This window comes from Pagrus major, chromosome 1 (assembly GCF_040436345.1).
Source record: "Pagrus major chromosome 1, Pma_NU_1.0".
NCBI classification, from domain to species: Eukaryota; Metazoa; Chordata; class Actinopteri; order Spariformes; family Sparidae; genus Pagrus; species Pagrus major.
Window position 1 is genome coordinate 26,406,858 of NC_133215.1, and position 16,111 is coordinate 26,422,968.

General features: G+C 40.6%; 1 protein-coding gene across 1 annotated transcript in view; it reads left to right on the forward strand.

Moving 5' to 3' along the window:
* The window catches only part of pkd1a (polycystic kidney disease 1a), a 75,337-nt gene that overhangs the window by 55,909 nt on the left and 3,317 nt on the right, over positions 1-16,111 (forward strand). Inside the window, exons 32-55 of the mRNA XM_073472130.1 lie at positions 113-201; positions 741-1,059; positions 2,134-2,311; positions 2,444-2,708; positions 2,790-2,985; positions 3,538-3,708; positions 3,814-3,957; positions 4,052-4,262; positions 4,852-4,978; positions 5,096-5,206; positions 5,475-5,524; positions 5,910-6,124; positions 6,269-6,347; positions 6,486-6,601; positions 7,941-8,143; positions 9,105-9,299; positions 9,408-9,541; positions 9,952-10,082; positions 10,400-10,463; positions 10,602-10,727; positions 11,512-11,683; positions 11,814-12,104; positions 13,625-13,759; positions 15,598-15,924. Of these exons, the coding sequence (XP_073328231.1) occupies positions 113-201; positions 741-1,059; positions 2,134-2,311; positions 2,444-2,708; positions 2,790-2,985; positions 3,538-3,708; positions 3,814-3,957; positions 4,052-4,262; positions 4,852-4,978; positions 5,096-5,206; positions 5,475-5,524; positions 5,910-6,124; positions 6,269-6,347; positions 6,486-6,601; positions 7,941-8,143; positions 9,105-9,299; positions 9,408-9,541; positions 9,952-10,082; positions 10,400-10,463; positions 10,602-10,727; positions 11,512-11,683; positions 11,814-12,104; positions 13,625-13,759; positions 15,598-15,924 (4,049 nt within the window). The remainder of the gene's footprint in view (positions 1-112; positions 202-740; positions 1,060-2,133; positions 2,312-2,443; positions 2,709-2,789; positions 2,986-3,537; positions 3,709-3,813; positions 3,958-4,051; positions 4,263-4,851; positions 4,979-5,095; positions 5,207-5,474; positions 5,525-5,909; positions 6,125-6,268; positions 6,348-6,485; positions 6,602-7,940; positions 8,144-9,104; positions 9,300-9,407; positions 9,542-9,951; positions 10,083-10,399; positions 10,464-10,601; positions 10,728-11,511; positions 11,684-11,813; positions 12,105-13,624; positions 13,760-15,597; positions 15,925-16,111) is intronic.

A 16,111-nucleotide genomic window follows, 5' to 3' on the forward strand; every position in this document is an offset into this window, starting at 1 on the left:
CTGATGAAAGTTATGTTTCTGTAGGTGACTTTCATCACCTCATAACTTATTATTATTATTATGATTATTATTATTATTATTATTATTATCTTCTCTTCTTCTCTTTTTTCAGAGTGCCAGCGGTTCTCCATCCCCCGGGCTTTCAACAACAGTCTCGGCAGAGCTGCTGCAGGAAACGGCATCATGCAGCTATTGTTTCAGGTACCATCAGAAAACATCATATGTAGCAAGAGTGACTTCACATTGTTTATGTAGCAGTATTACTACTTCAGAATTGAAAGCGTTGCACTCATTAAAGTTAGGGCTCTCAGATATAATCAATATTTATTTTAAGTAACATAATTTAACTTGCAGGAGACAACTGGGGTGGAGGAAACTTTTGCAGTAATCAGTGAAATCACATTAGTGCACCACTCAGCAGCTGAGAAGCAGGGATAAAATACTTTAAAGGATTCCAATATTGTTATTAGATTTATGAAACCTACTTCCATACTTAAAAGATGGAAACTACCCTGTAAAACAAAAATTCTCCTTTAAAACGTCTCTTTAAATCTCTGTCAAAGAACTTGGCAGCTCAACAGCTGTCAGTGCCAAAGTCTCTCATTAGCACACACAGGAATAAGCAGGATTAAATTGTCTGAAGTGGTCTTGTATTTAATGTCTTTTAGCCTTCTCTGTTTTAGCCTCATCTCAACAGATGTCATTTTTCTCCACCCTCCCTCCTTTCTTTTTCTCACCAGGTGGACTCTAACCCCTTCCCCTTCAACTACGTGGCAAACTACACAGTCTCTACTGAGGTGGCGTCCATGGAGTTCCGCACGGAAAATGGCACCCAGATTCCCATTTCCGGACTGGACGACAGTCTCGCCATCACGGTTGCCATTAACAACGGAAGTAGTGGAGCAGAGGGAGGACCTGAGGGTTCTGGTACTGGAGGGGTCCCCACAGCTGGAGCTGTTAACATCAGCCACTGTGACTCTGTCATCGTCAATATCAGCAGGGGAAACACCAACAAACAGGCTGGGCTGTTTGTGCAGCTCAACTTCACCGCTCTGGAGGGTGAGCACTCAGCTTCGTCACATATATACATTTAGTAATGTAGTAAGTACAACAAACACAGCCATTGGTTAAGATTACAGTGGCCTTGTTTCAATCCAAATGTGTTGCAAATTATAACCGAATTTTGAGAAAATGCAAAAAATAGATGCTCGCTTTCATCCACTACTGATGCGATTTTTAGGAGTTGGTTCATCGAGAAAAGCAGTAGGTCTTGCAACAGAAAAGGATGCAACAATATAGAAAAACAAAGTAGAAAACACAATGGAAATATGACATTTCTGTTTGTTTCATGTAGTAATGTGAGGAAGGTAAAATAAGATCTCAATTGCTATAATGTGCTGCTATTTGTTGTCTCTTGTCTCAGAGCAGAAACAGCAGATCAGTCATGTGTGTTAAATATTTGATATGTCGGAAAAGGTGTTTTCATCTCCTGTTAAGTGCAACACCACCTCAAGCCAGCATGATACGTGTCTTTGAATTTGGTGATACTTTAAAGTGTGCATAAAAATATGTTAATGGAAACACAGCTAATGTTCAGTCTTTGTTGAAATCATGTGAGGAAGTCATTTTGAAGCTGCAGTAGCATTGTGTGGACCCCTCGTAGCCTTTTCATTTTTATTATTCTCATTTTTATTGTTTGCACTGTCGCAATGAGTCCAAGCGGCTGTGATGCTGCAATTTTCTCTCAGGGATCAATGAAGCTGTTGCTCTCTTTATAATTGAACGGATATCAAATGTTATATTGGTGCCAGATATAATATATAATTATGAGACAGTCCAGCATTTAATTGCAGCATGAGACATTGTGGGTGTGAATTGTGAATGGGCTTGCCAACATATAGCGCTTATATGGGCCAAAAAAAAGAGATGTTAAATTCTATAGATGAATTAACAGAACTTATTGAACTCTCATAACTGCCTGGTTTGGTCATTTGGTGACACAGTATGGTTCCTAAAAGTGGGTTGATCAATAGTTTTCTAATTTCAAGTTTTCTTTTTTCATTTGTTTCTACAATTTGTTATTGCATTAAGTCAGTTTAATCCTTCTCATTATTTTTTGCATTCCTTCCCCAGGTGCCAGAGGGAAAGACAAAAGAGAAGAGGATGTAGAGGAGCCGTACATCACAGCCTACCTTAATTCACACGACCGACCCAATGAGTTCAACTGCACCGACAGAAAACGTATCACACTCAGTATGACCAGGGGTCAAGATCTGGACCACAGGAAATACACCTTCTTCCTGTCACCAGAGTAAGAGACCTTGTTCAGTTAAACATTATTATTTACTTGTGTTTGTAAGGTCAGGCTCCGAGGTCAAACAGTTCACTTGGGATTTTGTTCCTGTACAATTAGACTACAACTTAATTCCTCTGTGTCACACAGGTTGTACGACACCACTCTGGACTATTTCATAAACGTGAGCACGGCCTGCAGCCCGCGCTCTCAGCCTGTGGGTGTCCATCTGGAGGTCGGGGTGTTTGCCTCTCTGTGTCAGTACTTCAGCGTGAGTGAGAAGCAGTGGCGGACAGACGGAATGGTGCCCCTGGCAGAAACCAATGCCAGCAGGGCTGTTTGTCGCACCAGGCACCTCACAGCCTTCGCTGCAGGCATGTTTGTACCAGCCAATGCCGTCAGCTTTAAAGTGCCGGTCAGTATCACAAATAACAAACACCTTTTGTGCACATCCACCAGATAAACACACACTAAAACTGTTTCCCTTCTCCTTCAGGAGCGTTTTGGTGCACCAAGCCTGGTCGTCCTGTTGGTGTGCGTCTTGGGATTGCTAAGCTATGTTGTGGCAGCAGCCATCTTGCACAAGTTGGACCAGCTAGATCTACGTCGGGCTGGTGTGGTTCCACTCTGTGGCCGAGACGGACTCTTCAAGTATGAGATCCAGGTCAAGACCGGCTGGAGCAGAGGGGCCGGTGAGTTTGGGCGGGGGACACATTTAAAAACCTGTAAGGATGGTAATAAGTCTGCACAGGTGTCATTCAATAGCTCAGTGGGTATTCACAGCACTGTATAGACACTTAAGTCACATACACAGTACTTTATTAGCCTGAAAATAGTCAAAGAAACAGGAAAAGACGACACTGATTAAAAGCCAAAATATTATTTGTAAGAGCTTTTTCTGCAAGAAAAAAGATATTGTTTTTTTAAGAAAATAAGAGAAAAAAGTAGATGCTTACATCTAACATTTTCATTTTTACATAAATTATAACAAACGTGTCAAACTAGAGAGAGAAAAAGCTTAATACACAAATGTGTACTGACATGTTTGTGTTGTCTCTGAATAACTAACCCTCCGTTATCAAATGCAGTTTCTGTTCAAAGAAAACTGTTGTCAGGTTGGTGCTTTAATTATTTTAAATAGCAAAAACTTTGAGGTTAAATAAACACGATAAAACAGAGAGTTTCTGCAGACTTCAGTATTTGTGGTAATGGTTGATATAATGAGTCTCTTTCTGTCTCTCCAGGCACGACGGCTCATGTGGGAATCAGTCTGTATGGACGTGAAAGCCGCAGCGGACACCGCCACCTTGACAGCAGAGGAGCTTTCACAAGAAACGCTCTCGACATCTTTCATATTGCCACAGATACCAGCCTGGGCAGTGTGTGGAAAATACGAATTTGGCATGACAACAAAGGTACTTATTATTATTATTTATTTATTCACACGCACACACATAGAGTTTAACCAGCTGTTGTTTAAACAAACATCTTATAACCATCATTTCTTGGCCCCTACTCAGGTTTGTCCCCAGCATGGCTGTTACAGTACATCTTGGTCAAAGACCTGCAGACAGGAAGCAGCTACTACTTCCTTGCTGAGGAGTGGCTGTCAGTCGACAATGAGAGAACCGATGGACGGGTCGAGATTGAGGTAGAGGCCTCAGGTAAGAAACTAAAACTAAATCATCTTTGTCAGGCATTTACTAATTTTTGATGCCCGTTTGTTCACTCTGTCATCCTACTTCCTGTTTCCTTCAGAGGAGGCTGTGCTTCGTCAGCTGCCCCGCCTCCTGCGGTGCGAGCTACAGAGGGCGCTGTGTGAGAGTCACCTGTGGCTGTCACTGTGGGAGAGACCGCACCGCAGCCCTTTCACCCGCCTGCAGAGAGCCACGTGCTGCACCGTGTTGCTGCAGCTCTTCCTTTTGGCCAACAGTCTGTGGTACAGCATCGTGGTGGACAAGAGACACAGGTATAGGAATCTCTTTTTCCCCCGTTTAATTGTCTTTGTGTTCCCATCAAAACTCACAGTTTTACAATGTAACTGAAGTACAGTATTTAAGTATTACTTTGCTTGAGTCTTTTCTTTTCATGTCACTTTACTTTTTACTGCCCTACATTTATCGCACAGGTTTAGTTACTGGTTACTTTAAAAATGAAGATCTTTACACACAAAACATATGAAAAGTTTATGAAATTAGATATTTTATCGAAATTAAACTAGCCAGCCGTTTATACAAACACAGCTGAAACGTTCCACATACCTATTATTATTATTATCATCATTATTATTACTACTATTTAAAGAGTAACACCACCCATTTTATACATTGAGTGTTTACAGGTTTTGGGGAGTACTATGTGGAAAAATTATGTGGCTCTAGAGGAAGCTGCATGTAATCTGATAAATTGCCTCCAGTGATGTCACTCACTGGCTAATTGCATTGTGGGTAATGTAGACGCCAGGTTTTGAAAAACGGAGGGAAAAAAAACCTTCCACCTCCAACATTAACAACTACTGGTGTTTTTGTCCCACATCTGAACACCACCCTCTGCTGCAGCCCATGGGCCGTTTCGAGATTTGCTTCATTGAACGGAGAGACGGTGGCAGCAGGCGTGGTGAGCTGTCTGATCGTCTACCCTCTCTACCTGCTCGTCTTCACGCTGTTCAGAATGAGCCGCAGCAAGGTAACACAAACTTGCCCAAACCCACCTGTTTTTATTGCCTCCCATATGTTGAACATGAACCTGATTATTTATTATTATTATTATTGTTTTCTCTCTTTGTGTGTGTGTGGACATCAGTGTGTGTCTGTGGAGCAGGTGCCACCACAAGTTGACCAGGAGTCGGTGGAGATTGATGACTTCCTGGACAACTCCATGGCTGGAAGTTCCTTCCTCTTTTTTAATGGCGAGGTAGAGTCTCACAGGAAAACACAGGATAAAACATTAAATCATGCCTGATATGTTATAGATGTCTTTTTTTACTTTATGGTGGAATCAATATTAAAATAAATCCCTTGGTTTTTCCGGCCTTGTGACTAAGTTAAAAATAAACGGTGTAGACAAGCAGGGAAACATTTTATGCATGTCCCTTGTGAGATCATTAGTGTACGTCTCTCTCTCTCTCTCTCTCTCTCTCTCTCTCTCTCTCTCTCTCTCTCTCTCTCTCTTTCTTTCTTAGACCAACTCAGAGGAAACCAACGTGGATTTACCCACTCCATCAACCAAAAGGTACTTGTAGATAATGCATGACTTTACTATTGGAAGATGAATGCCAAGTGAACTGTAATTGCCAGCTGTCAGAGGAAATGAGGATAAGAGAGAATAGAAGAATAAAGAGCATAAAAACTCAAAAGAAGAGGGGGAATAGAGTTCCTAATTAGTATCATGTCAAGAGACTGAAAAATGCTTTTACATTTGCCTCCCTGTGATTTCTCTATTGTCAAGAAACAACTATAAATCCAAAAGCCATAATTGTCTCAGCAGTCTGGTGTTATTAAAACATCGTTTTCGCTTTCCCTGGCTTTGACAGAAGAAACTGTCAAGACTATTAGAGTAACTACATTATTTGCTGAAGTCGCACTCAATGACAAACATCTCTCGCTGTGTTTTTCAGTGTGGAGAGCTGGGGCATGGCAGAGGAGGAGATGGAGGAGAGGGATTGGCCAGAGCTGCTGAGTGATGTGTCTGTGGTAGGAGGGGCAGGGCACGGGGCAGGGCTGCCCAGGCTAAAGAGGGGTCAGGGGAGCCGACACCTGGGTGTCGACATGACCTTTAACCCCGACGACGAGGAGGGGACTGACCAACGCAACAAATATTTCACCTCATCAGGTAACCAAAGCATGGAGGCTTTTAAAGCAGTTGTTTAAACTTTTCAAGTGACAGCTAGTCTGTTTATTAATACATGAAGCACTGGTTGTATTATTACACTGTCCATGTCAAATGATAGTCCAAACTGATGTGTTTCACTCATAGACGAGGATCTGATCAAACACATCCTGACAGACGGACAGAACTTCTTCCCTCAGGCAGATGAAAGCGAGATGGCTGATCTGTAAGTTTGAAGTCTGAACAAGAGATCTGATCATTTTTCACCGTACTTACGAAATACAATGGATTCACAAGCTTTACCTAGATCATTTGGGGATTTGCTCGGGTTTCATTTTATTTCCATTGCCTGTGTGTGTGTCAGGTCGAGCATTTTGGGAGATAAGACTGAAGTGATTCTTCTCCAGAAGCTGAATGAGCCTCTTTCTCTAGAATCTGTGAGGAGAGACCCACCAAAAACTGCCTTCACCTCCAATACAGGTGTGTTATATGTGTGTGTGTGTTTGTGTGGAGGCGTTAATATAAGTTTGAATTGACAATTCAACCCTCATTGTCTGGCTTCAATGAGGGTTGAAGCCAGACAACATGTATTGTTTTGAAGACGTAATAGTGGGCTGACAAGCAAAGCCACACATGCTCTTTGGGAGTGTGTCACCACAACACATTCACAAAGCTCACGCAAAGTTTACCACAGGAAAATAATTTCCAAGTCAAAGTAAGGTTTTATAAATAACTACTTAAACAAGCATTTCTGTTAAACTCATACTTTGATTACATTGATCATAAGTCTGTTCTATAAATAAGGCCCCTGGTCTGTTTGGTTTGTGTCACAGTTGGTTGTTGAATGGTTAATAAGTGTAGTTCTTTCTTGTCTTAGTGTTCTTGATAATTTAGTTCATTATTTTAATCAAGCAGAATGAAAGAAATGTCCTTGTTTTTGATTGTAATTTGAATGCATGTGCAAAGAAATCTTTAAGACAATAAAGTGAAATTCAAAAAAAACATCACATCAACAAAGTGATTGTGAAACATCTGTAAACTGAAAGCTGGTTTCCTCATAGATCACTTACTGTTCTGATGTTGCTTTTCGTGCTTTGGCCAGATTCGTGACACATGAATCTTTTTTTTAAGGAAAATACTTGTAACCCTCATTAGGTAAAGAACGAAGTTTGGTGAACATGAGAAAAAAAAATGAGCAACAAAGAAGAATGTGTTACTTTTATTCAGTAAAGAGCCCAGTACTGGCAGCAGTGTGTTTTGGCCATTATAGTTAAGTCTTTTTAACCTTACAATATGAGGACAGTAAACATTATGTTTTGATTTGATGTGAAACCGGGTAATACTTTATGCATCTCGCTTTCATTTTGCTTCCTGAATTTTTAATAAGCAGAAGAAATCCTTGTCAGAGGAAAACACCAATTAAAAAGCCACACTTGTCTCTGCACCAGGTCCAAAGTGCCTCAGACATTATTTATTATTTATTACTTGATTGATTGATTTGATAGTAACATTATTCTTTGAACAGGCTTTGGAGTCTTTGTGTGTACTTGACTAGATAAGAACTAATTTTTCTTTGTGAAATGACCTTCCAAGGACAAGATAATTAAAATGCAAATTCCTGACATTTATATAGAATATTAAAATGTGATGTACTCTCAGAAGTCTTTCTCCATGTTTTACTTTTTATTGACTGTTCGTTCTGCTTTGTTTTATCTCTGGGACCTTCATCTCCTCTCTGGTCCTTTCTTTTCACTATCTTTATCAATATTTCCTTTCACAAACTTACTTTCCCCCCCAACCCTTCCTCTACCCTCTCCAGTTGTGACAGATGTGTGTCGTCCCAGACGGTTTCCTCCCTGGTGTGGACGTGCCGCCCTGTGGGGCAGCTGGGCGGGGATCGCTCTGGCTAGTTGTGTTTCGATTTGGGCGGGCCACGGGTTCAGTCAAAATGTGGCCATGATGTGGCTTATCTCGTGTTTTGCCAGTTTCCTGTGCTCCTGCCTGGTGTTGGAGCCAATTAAGGTACACACATTTATTTTCAGACGTGGTAGTTCACACACACACACACACACACACTTTTCTAAATTTACAATTCGTCACATTATTTTTTTTAGCTTCACTAATCAGTATTTTCATGTAAACCACAGACTGAATGACTAATAATTTGCTAGACTTTACCTGTAGTGATTCAGCTACAGAGAATTATCACCAGACTTCGCAGTGCCTCTCAACTCTAGCGTTTTACCGGCTTTCAGCAAATTGTTTTGGTTTTGGTTCACTCTCACTGCTCTCATCAACCCTGTTTTCAGTCATAGAAGAAAGCTGTTTTTAGCAAACAAAGCTCTGAGCTCTGATATCCATCGTACCCAAACAGCAGACAAAGTTAGCGACTCGCTGGTGAACATAATGCAGCATTTAGCAGCTAAAGAGCCAGATGTTTCCCTCAGAAGTTGGTAGAGACCAAAAACAGAGCTAAAAGAGAGTTGATTTTGGACTTTGGATTTTGGTCATAACACATTTCCAAATGAATGCTTATTTTGCTCCATCACTGCTGGATGTGTAAATATGCAACACTATCACATTCCCCATAACAACTTTATCAGTTGAGTTTATCTTGTTTCGCTACCCCCATGTGGCCAAAAAAATCAATGGATGCTGGTTAAGAAAACACATAATCTGATGCTTTTGTTTCCTTGAATCACTTCAGATGAATTTAAAATGCACTGACTTCCAGATGAAAAGCAGAATGTTTTTCTTTGTTCCTGAAAAGCTGGAAGTTCAATCTTATACTGCACACACCCAAAAGTTCTTTTGAGTAAATCCTCATCTGGCTGTGGTCACGTTAATTCTTTCTGTCTCAACTGAGGTTTTCTTGTTTTCATTGTAACTGGTCAATCTGAATCTGAATTCAACGAACCCTGGAGTTTTTAAGAGCTTCCAAATTTTAACAGCTCTGTTGGCCCCTCCGCCTTCTGTCCCACAGGTGCTGTGTGAGGCAGTTTACTATGCAGTGTGTGTGCGTCGTCTGCGTCCAGAGGACCAGGATGTGCTGGTGGAGTTCCCTCGAGTGGAGAGGGTGGTCCAACGGGTCCCCAGGGTGAGACCGCCACAGGGCTTTGCTCTGTCTCAGGCTCGACACCAGGCCCGCAAGGTCCACATGCTGCACACCATGCTGAAGGTTAGTCAGAGACAAGGATTCTCTCTCTATCTGCACTGTTTTGTACACATTTAGAGCTCTGTTTGTTTGTTTGTCATTTGTTTGTTAATTATTGGTTCTCATTTTCAGAATTTCCTGGTGTACATGTTTTTCCTGTTGGTGGTTTTGATCCTCAACTACTCTGACTCGACCACACACAGCCTGAGACTGCGCACTCAGCTGCAACGAGCGCTACACACACCTGAGTACCACAACATCAGCAGGTACACACACACACACACACACACACACACACACACACACAGGTAGAGCTTCAGTTGTGCACTTGACTGCACCCAAAGATGTTATGGTGGCCAAATGGGAATACTTTTTCAAAAAATGTAAACTCAGAGCTTTTTTGTCAGTTTGGTTCACTGACAATAACATCCCATTTTCATAGGGTGGCCTTCTGTAAGGTTTGCTGAAATCTTTAAGGCAAACACGGTTTGTGAAGTCATGAAGAAAAAAAGATTTCTGTGCTCCTCCAGGGACTGAGCTCCAGTTTTCTCTCACTTGCTCTTGGGAGTGTCATTGTGTTCAAACCATAAGAGAACAAGAATGGAAAAAATGTAAACCAACCAAACTGGGTCTATAACTATATATTCATACTCAAATCCTATTTTTTTCCTTATAGCCGAGAAGATGTTCTGACATGGCTGAATGAGTCCCTGTTGCCACGACTACTGGATGACTCTGCCCTCTTGAGAGACACAGGAAGTGTGTTGCTCGGCACACTGAGGCTCCGTCAAATCCGTGACACACAAGGTGAGACTGAGATGTGGTCGCTATCTTTGCCTTCGCTGTGAACCTGGTGGGAGCTGAATATTTAAATAAGCTGAGGCTCCACTGATCGGACAGAAAACTCACTGACTTATTGAGTCTTGAAAAATATATTTTGTGATACATTTTTCTTTGTTTGGACCTTTGTCTTTCTTTCAATAATATTGAGTCAACTTCATAATATTTTTAGTGTTTGACATCACAATCTCCTGCACACATTATTCCTCCCTTTTCTGATTACTTGATGAATTAACACAATTTAACATCATTTTGATCTTGAAACTTTATTTTTCCACTTGCAGGACATTCCACGACAGGGGACAGTATCTGGGGAAAGGGCTGGGGTACAGCTCGCGACAAAAACTGGTGAGGAAAGGATTGAAAACCTGACTTGAACAAAGCAGGCATTAACTTGAAGTTCAGATTGTGTATCTATTTAATATCTGTTCTTTAATATGTCAATATGCTCTTTTCTCCTCTGTGTCTCCTCCTACCTCTTTCTAGGGTGTGGCGTTCAGGTCAGATTGGGATGAATAACAGCGGAGATGTTGTCCAGCAGCTGAACAGAAGCCTGGAAGAGGCGTCTATATCCTTACAGCAGCTGCAGCAGCTGCACTGGCTCGACTACAGGTAGTTAAAATGGAAAGACGGGACTGACAATACTAAAAAATCTTCCTAAAAAACATCCTAGTTCTTTGTCAGATTTGAAATGAATAGACAAAAGGCATTAAAGTTAATAAACACTGTAAAATTTAGAAGAAATATTTCCTCCCACCCCATGTATTACGGTTTATTTTTTATGGTTTAAAGGAGTGTTGTCTGATTGTACTTGCCAGGTTGTTCTAAAGTCAAGGGGCCAGATACAAGGGAGTAGAAATCAGGCTTGATGTGTGTGTGCACACAATTTCACAATAATGGAATAAAACAGAATCAAGCATTATACATCTGTAGTGGAGTTTGATTCTCCCTGAAGTGCCGTTTGTTTTACAGCCTGGAGTCAATAAAAGGTTTCACATGAAAACATTAAACGTGAAAATAAAAGATGAAAAAACAGTCCAGTGAAGAATGTATGAAGAATGTGGGCTGTGTTACAACAATTGTTCTGTGAGTAATAACTGATGGTGTAAATATAACTTTGAGCCTGTTCATACCACATTTGGTATTATGTTTCAAATTTTCAGAGGGGAGCAGCTGAAAGTCAATAAAAAGTGGGTGGTGGTGTCTCTGACAGCACATTTCACTGTCTTTGAACAGAACTGAGTTGGTGCTTTTGTCTCTCTTGTGAAATAAAACATCCTGTGATGGAAACACCCAGCTTCAATAAGATGAAATATTAAAGTTGGATCCAAAACAGGAAGTGAAATATCCATTGAGTCCATTGAGTATGTGTTTGTGTGTGTGTGTGTGTTCACAGGACCCGTTCTGTGTTTGTGGAGTTCTCGCTCTACAACATCAACACAAATCTCCTGGCTGTCTTCTCCTTCCTGTTTGAGTTTCCAGTCTCTGAGCGTGCCCAGTCCAGCCTTGACCTTCCTGTCATCACTCTGTGGCCAATCACAGGCCTGGACTTGCAGCTCCTTCTCATGGTAACCCCTGACAACCCTCTGACACGGCTGATAATCAGAAAAATTGCACGCCACTGAGCTCAAAAGAATCCTGTCCCCTATACTTTGCGACAGTCTAACCAGTTTGACATGGCTGTTTCCTGTCTTCCAGATTGTCCTCCTGGCCCTGGTGATGTATTTCCTGGTGCGGGGGATCTTGGGGTTCCTCAGAGAAGGCTACATGTACTTGCTGTCCGCCTGGAGACTCTTGGGCATCTGCAAACTGGCTCTGGCAGCATCTGTGTGCGGGCTGCACCTGAGCCGCTGCACCATGGCGACGCAGCAGTGGGCGTCGTACCTGAAGCACCCGCGGGACGCCTTCACAGACTTCTACCCCCTGGCCAGACAGAGTCAGATGTACACAGTCATGTCCGCTCTGCTGCTGTTCATACTGGTGCTCAAGGTAAAAAGGGAAGGCCAAGGAAAGCATGGCTTAATGTAAACATTTTTAGAAATAAATGTTTTTTCATCTTTGGTTTTATTGTTGTAGTTTTGGACTCCAGTTGTTTTAGAAATGCATTAAGCTTAATAATAAGGAAAATATAGAATAGTGTCAGCCATGTCCTTATAATGACAAAACTTCTACTAATGGGCCTCATTCTCAAACAGAGTGTCGTCACAAATCTGTGCTTACACCATGCAAACAAATGCTTTATGCACAAATCCGGGATTTATCAATATTACTTGTTCATACTCTGTGAACAAAGTTAGAGCTGCCTCAGACCATGTGTAGGCACAAATGATAAAGGCCCTGCTGTCCTGGAAAATGTCAACGCACACCTTTTAACTAAATGCAGAGTTAATTAAGACTGCATTCCTTGAAAAAGTTTTAATAGACAACAATATTTAAAACCCTTTATTTACTAATGCTGGTGGAAGATCTCGTCAGTCAGGAATAGCTTTTTTCTTTTTTAACACTAACCCAATTTTTATTTTGGAAAAACACATTTGTTTCACATTTATCACTTCACATAGTATCAGTTTTAGTGCAAATAGATTCCCATAACATTGTGCAGACTTTAAACAAACAATTTGCAGTGTGTTTGAAATCTAAGTCTGGTCCTGTAAGAGGTTTTCTTTTATAACTCTTTATTTTTCATCATCTATTTATTGGTCTTAATTATTTACAGTTGAACACGGGAAGATATAACCCAAGATACAACAAATAGAAAAGTGAATAGAGTATGACCTGGTAGATGCCATAGAATAATATAGATCACATTATATTCTCACTTATTTATTCTATCAAGTTAGCTGACCTTAAAGGTTTAATGTATTCAGTCCACTTGGTAGAAATCCGGAAAAATGTTCTTTTTGGACGTTACAACTTTACAACCATTCCATGATGTTTATTCCATATATTATTTCTATCGGCCATTGCTATTTACTTTTGAATAAAATGTTATTCTGATCTTATTGTGCTCTTTAATTACAAAAAACACAGGCAACAGACCATATTCACATGGCAACCATTTTCTTCTGATGTCACCCTCAAATATTGTACTGCCCTGTTCCAGGTTGCAAGTTGTTTAAAGTCAGGAATCTCACAAATAATTATCATTTCATTCCTTCCTTATTGAGCAACTGAAAAGAAAATGAATAGTGAACATTTGGAGAGACATCGGACCATATTTCAAAGTGAAACAACATATTTGATAAAGAAAATTTAAAAAAATGTTAATTTAGCTTGAAATATGTAGTATTTGGACAAAAGCATCTACAGTAATGTAAAGACTACGATGTTATAACAGCTAGAAGTTATTTCCAAAGATAGGAAAATAAGGCCTTAGATGTAATATACTGGAAGTTTCCATTTAATGCCAACAGAAAATATATTTTTATACATTATATTTTGTATTTGCTTCTCACTTTCTCAAACACATATTTCTCTCTCTCTCTCTGCCTTCCTCGATGATCATCCAGGCGTCCCACCAGTTGCGGTTCCTCAGAGAGTGGGCCGTGTTTGGCAGAGCTCTGCGGCGCTCGGTCTGGGAGCTGCTGGGAGTCGCCCTGGCTTTACTGCTGTTGGTGCTGGCTTACTCGCACACAGGACACCTGGTCAGACTTTTTCTCTCGTCTCTTCCTTCTGTTTCTCTCCTGCCAAGCCTCCCACGCACACACACAGACAAAACATAATGTAAACTTGAGGACAATACACACTGGTACATTATGTATTATCTTCAAGTTTACATTATGTTCTCATCCAACCCACACATTTGTTCACCTTTTATGTTTGGTTCTGTTTAATCTGTTCAGAAAATGTTTCATTGCCATGTCTACAATCCTCTTTACAATTTCCAATAAACCTCCACTTAAGCACAGACAGCACAACACAGCTTCATCTACTGTATATTGACTAATATATATAATGCCAGAGAAAAGGTCTTGCTGTGTATATAATAACAAAATGTTACCCAACAGACTATTTTTTACTTTTATGTAATCAGCATGTTACCTTGAGATATTATCTCAGCCCTGCCAAAATGTAAGTATAATTATGTTTCATGAACTGACATTACTAGAAAGAAGAAAAGGAGGACAAACAGAAAATGCATACACAACAATCTTATGATTTATTTCATTATAATGAATCATTTTTCAACAAGAACCAAATAACTTCTATTCATCAGTGATCTCTTCGTCTTCTCCATGAGTGTCATTACCACAATTTGGCGTGCCTTTTTTGATAATGACTGATGGTTATTTTAAGTAGGAATTGTGTGAAAGAGTAGCTTTGATCCATCAGTCTTCATCTGTAACCTTTTTACAAACACAACTTTAAAATTCAGCTCAAACCAGCGACTTTAAAAAGAGACCAACGTATTCTGCAGCTTTACACCAGCGCTGTGCCCCTGTACAGCCTCACCGAGCTGTATGTAGGCACAGTGTGCATATATTGAAAAAAAATGTTGTTAAATCTAAAGTGCTCTAGATTAAATTCTGGTATCTATGAACCATTCTGTATGCCGTTTGTTAATGTCTATAACAGTTGTCTCTTTTTATTGTCACAACTGTAATCTTTGTTGTTGTTTGACTGTGATGGTCTCAGATTAGCTAATTGTGGCATGTAACATGTAACCCATGTCTCCCACTTTTTTTCCATTTAAAAAAATCTGACAAGTGAACCTGATATTAACTAAAATTGCACTCAGTAGAGCGCATACCTCCGCCAAGGTCCAACAGTCCCCTTTAATTCAATCAAGCCTAATCACCGTTGGTCTGAATCCCCATCATCTCAGCTGCAGGCTTTTATCCCCATTTGTTACCATATAGCATATATACAGCTGGGTGTTTTGACCCAGGGTTTAACTTCAATTGACACACAAATCAGTATTTGTAATTTGTAAGCTGGCAAAGGATTCCCACATTAGACCTGTTCTCAGAGTGAAGTGTGTTCACACGTTTGTGTCACCTTGCCTGAAACACTGGGTAAGGGGTTTTGTTTATATGCTTGAACCAGGTGTCTGTGGCTCAACTCCTATTGGTCTAAAACCTGTCACTCTTCTCTGGTGTTTGTCTCTCTCCACTGTAGCTACCAGTGAAATTTACAGTCTGTTTTCAATATTTTTTTATTACAGACAGTGACGTGCGTGTATACAGTAGCAGCAACAGTTAGACAAATTTAAGTTAACAGGCTTGACATTCAGATGATTCATAAACATCCTTAGCAGCTAACATAGCTTTTAGTTTTGCGTTATTTTAATTTAAGCTAGCTAGTACATATGAAACGTCTTTATACAACATCCTTTCCTTCCTTTCTTTCCTTTCTTTTGTTTATAATCCTTGTTTTGCTGTTTTACTGCTTTCACTATCTCTGATTTGTCTAATATTCCTGGTGAAGTACTGTGAGGAATCAGATGTTTTAAACCTTTCCTCCTCTGTCTCCTTCACTCCAGCTCTTCCACTCTGTATTGGATGGCTACAGCAGTGTGAGCTCTGCCTGTCTGTCTTTGTTGGGTGCCAGTGGACGTGCTCTGCTATCATGGCATCCTAGCTGGACGACTACGGGCCCCTCTACCACCGCCTCCTCGCTGGTTTACCACACGAGCTTCGCCATACTTCGGTTGGCGTTGCTGTGGTTGGTCACTTCTGTGTTATTGAGGAATTACCGGCGCGCACGAGCGGAGCTGTACCGTCCAGCTGTGGATCTGCAAGACTACGAGATGGTTGAGCTGTTCCTCAGACGACTCAAAATGTGGATGGGACTCAGTCGGGCCAAGGAGGTACATTTCCTTTTACATATCTACAGCTGCTGTGTGTATTTCAGAGAGGAAACACACAAGTTTAACCTATTTTCACAAAGATTTGATACAGAAAAATAATGATAGAAGATGGTTCATTATGGGCTACATCTCTGGTACTATTCATATGTTAATACTCACACTCTCCCCCTCTCTTTTATCTTCTGTT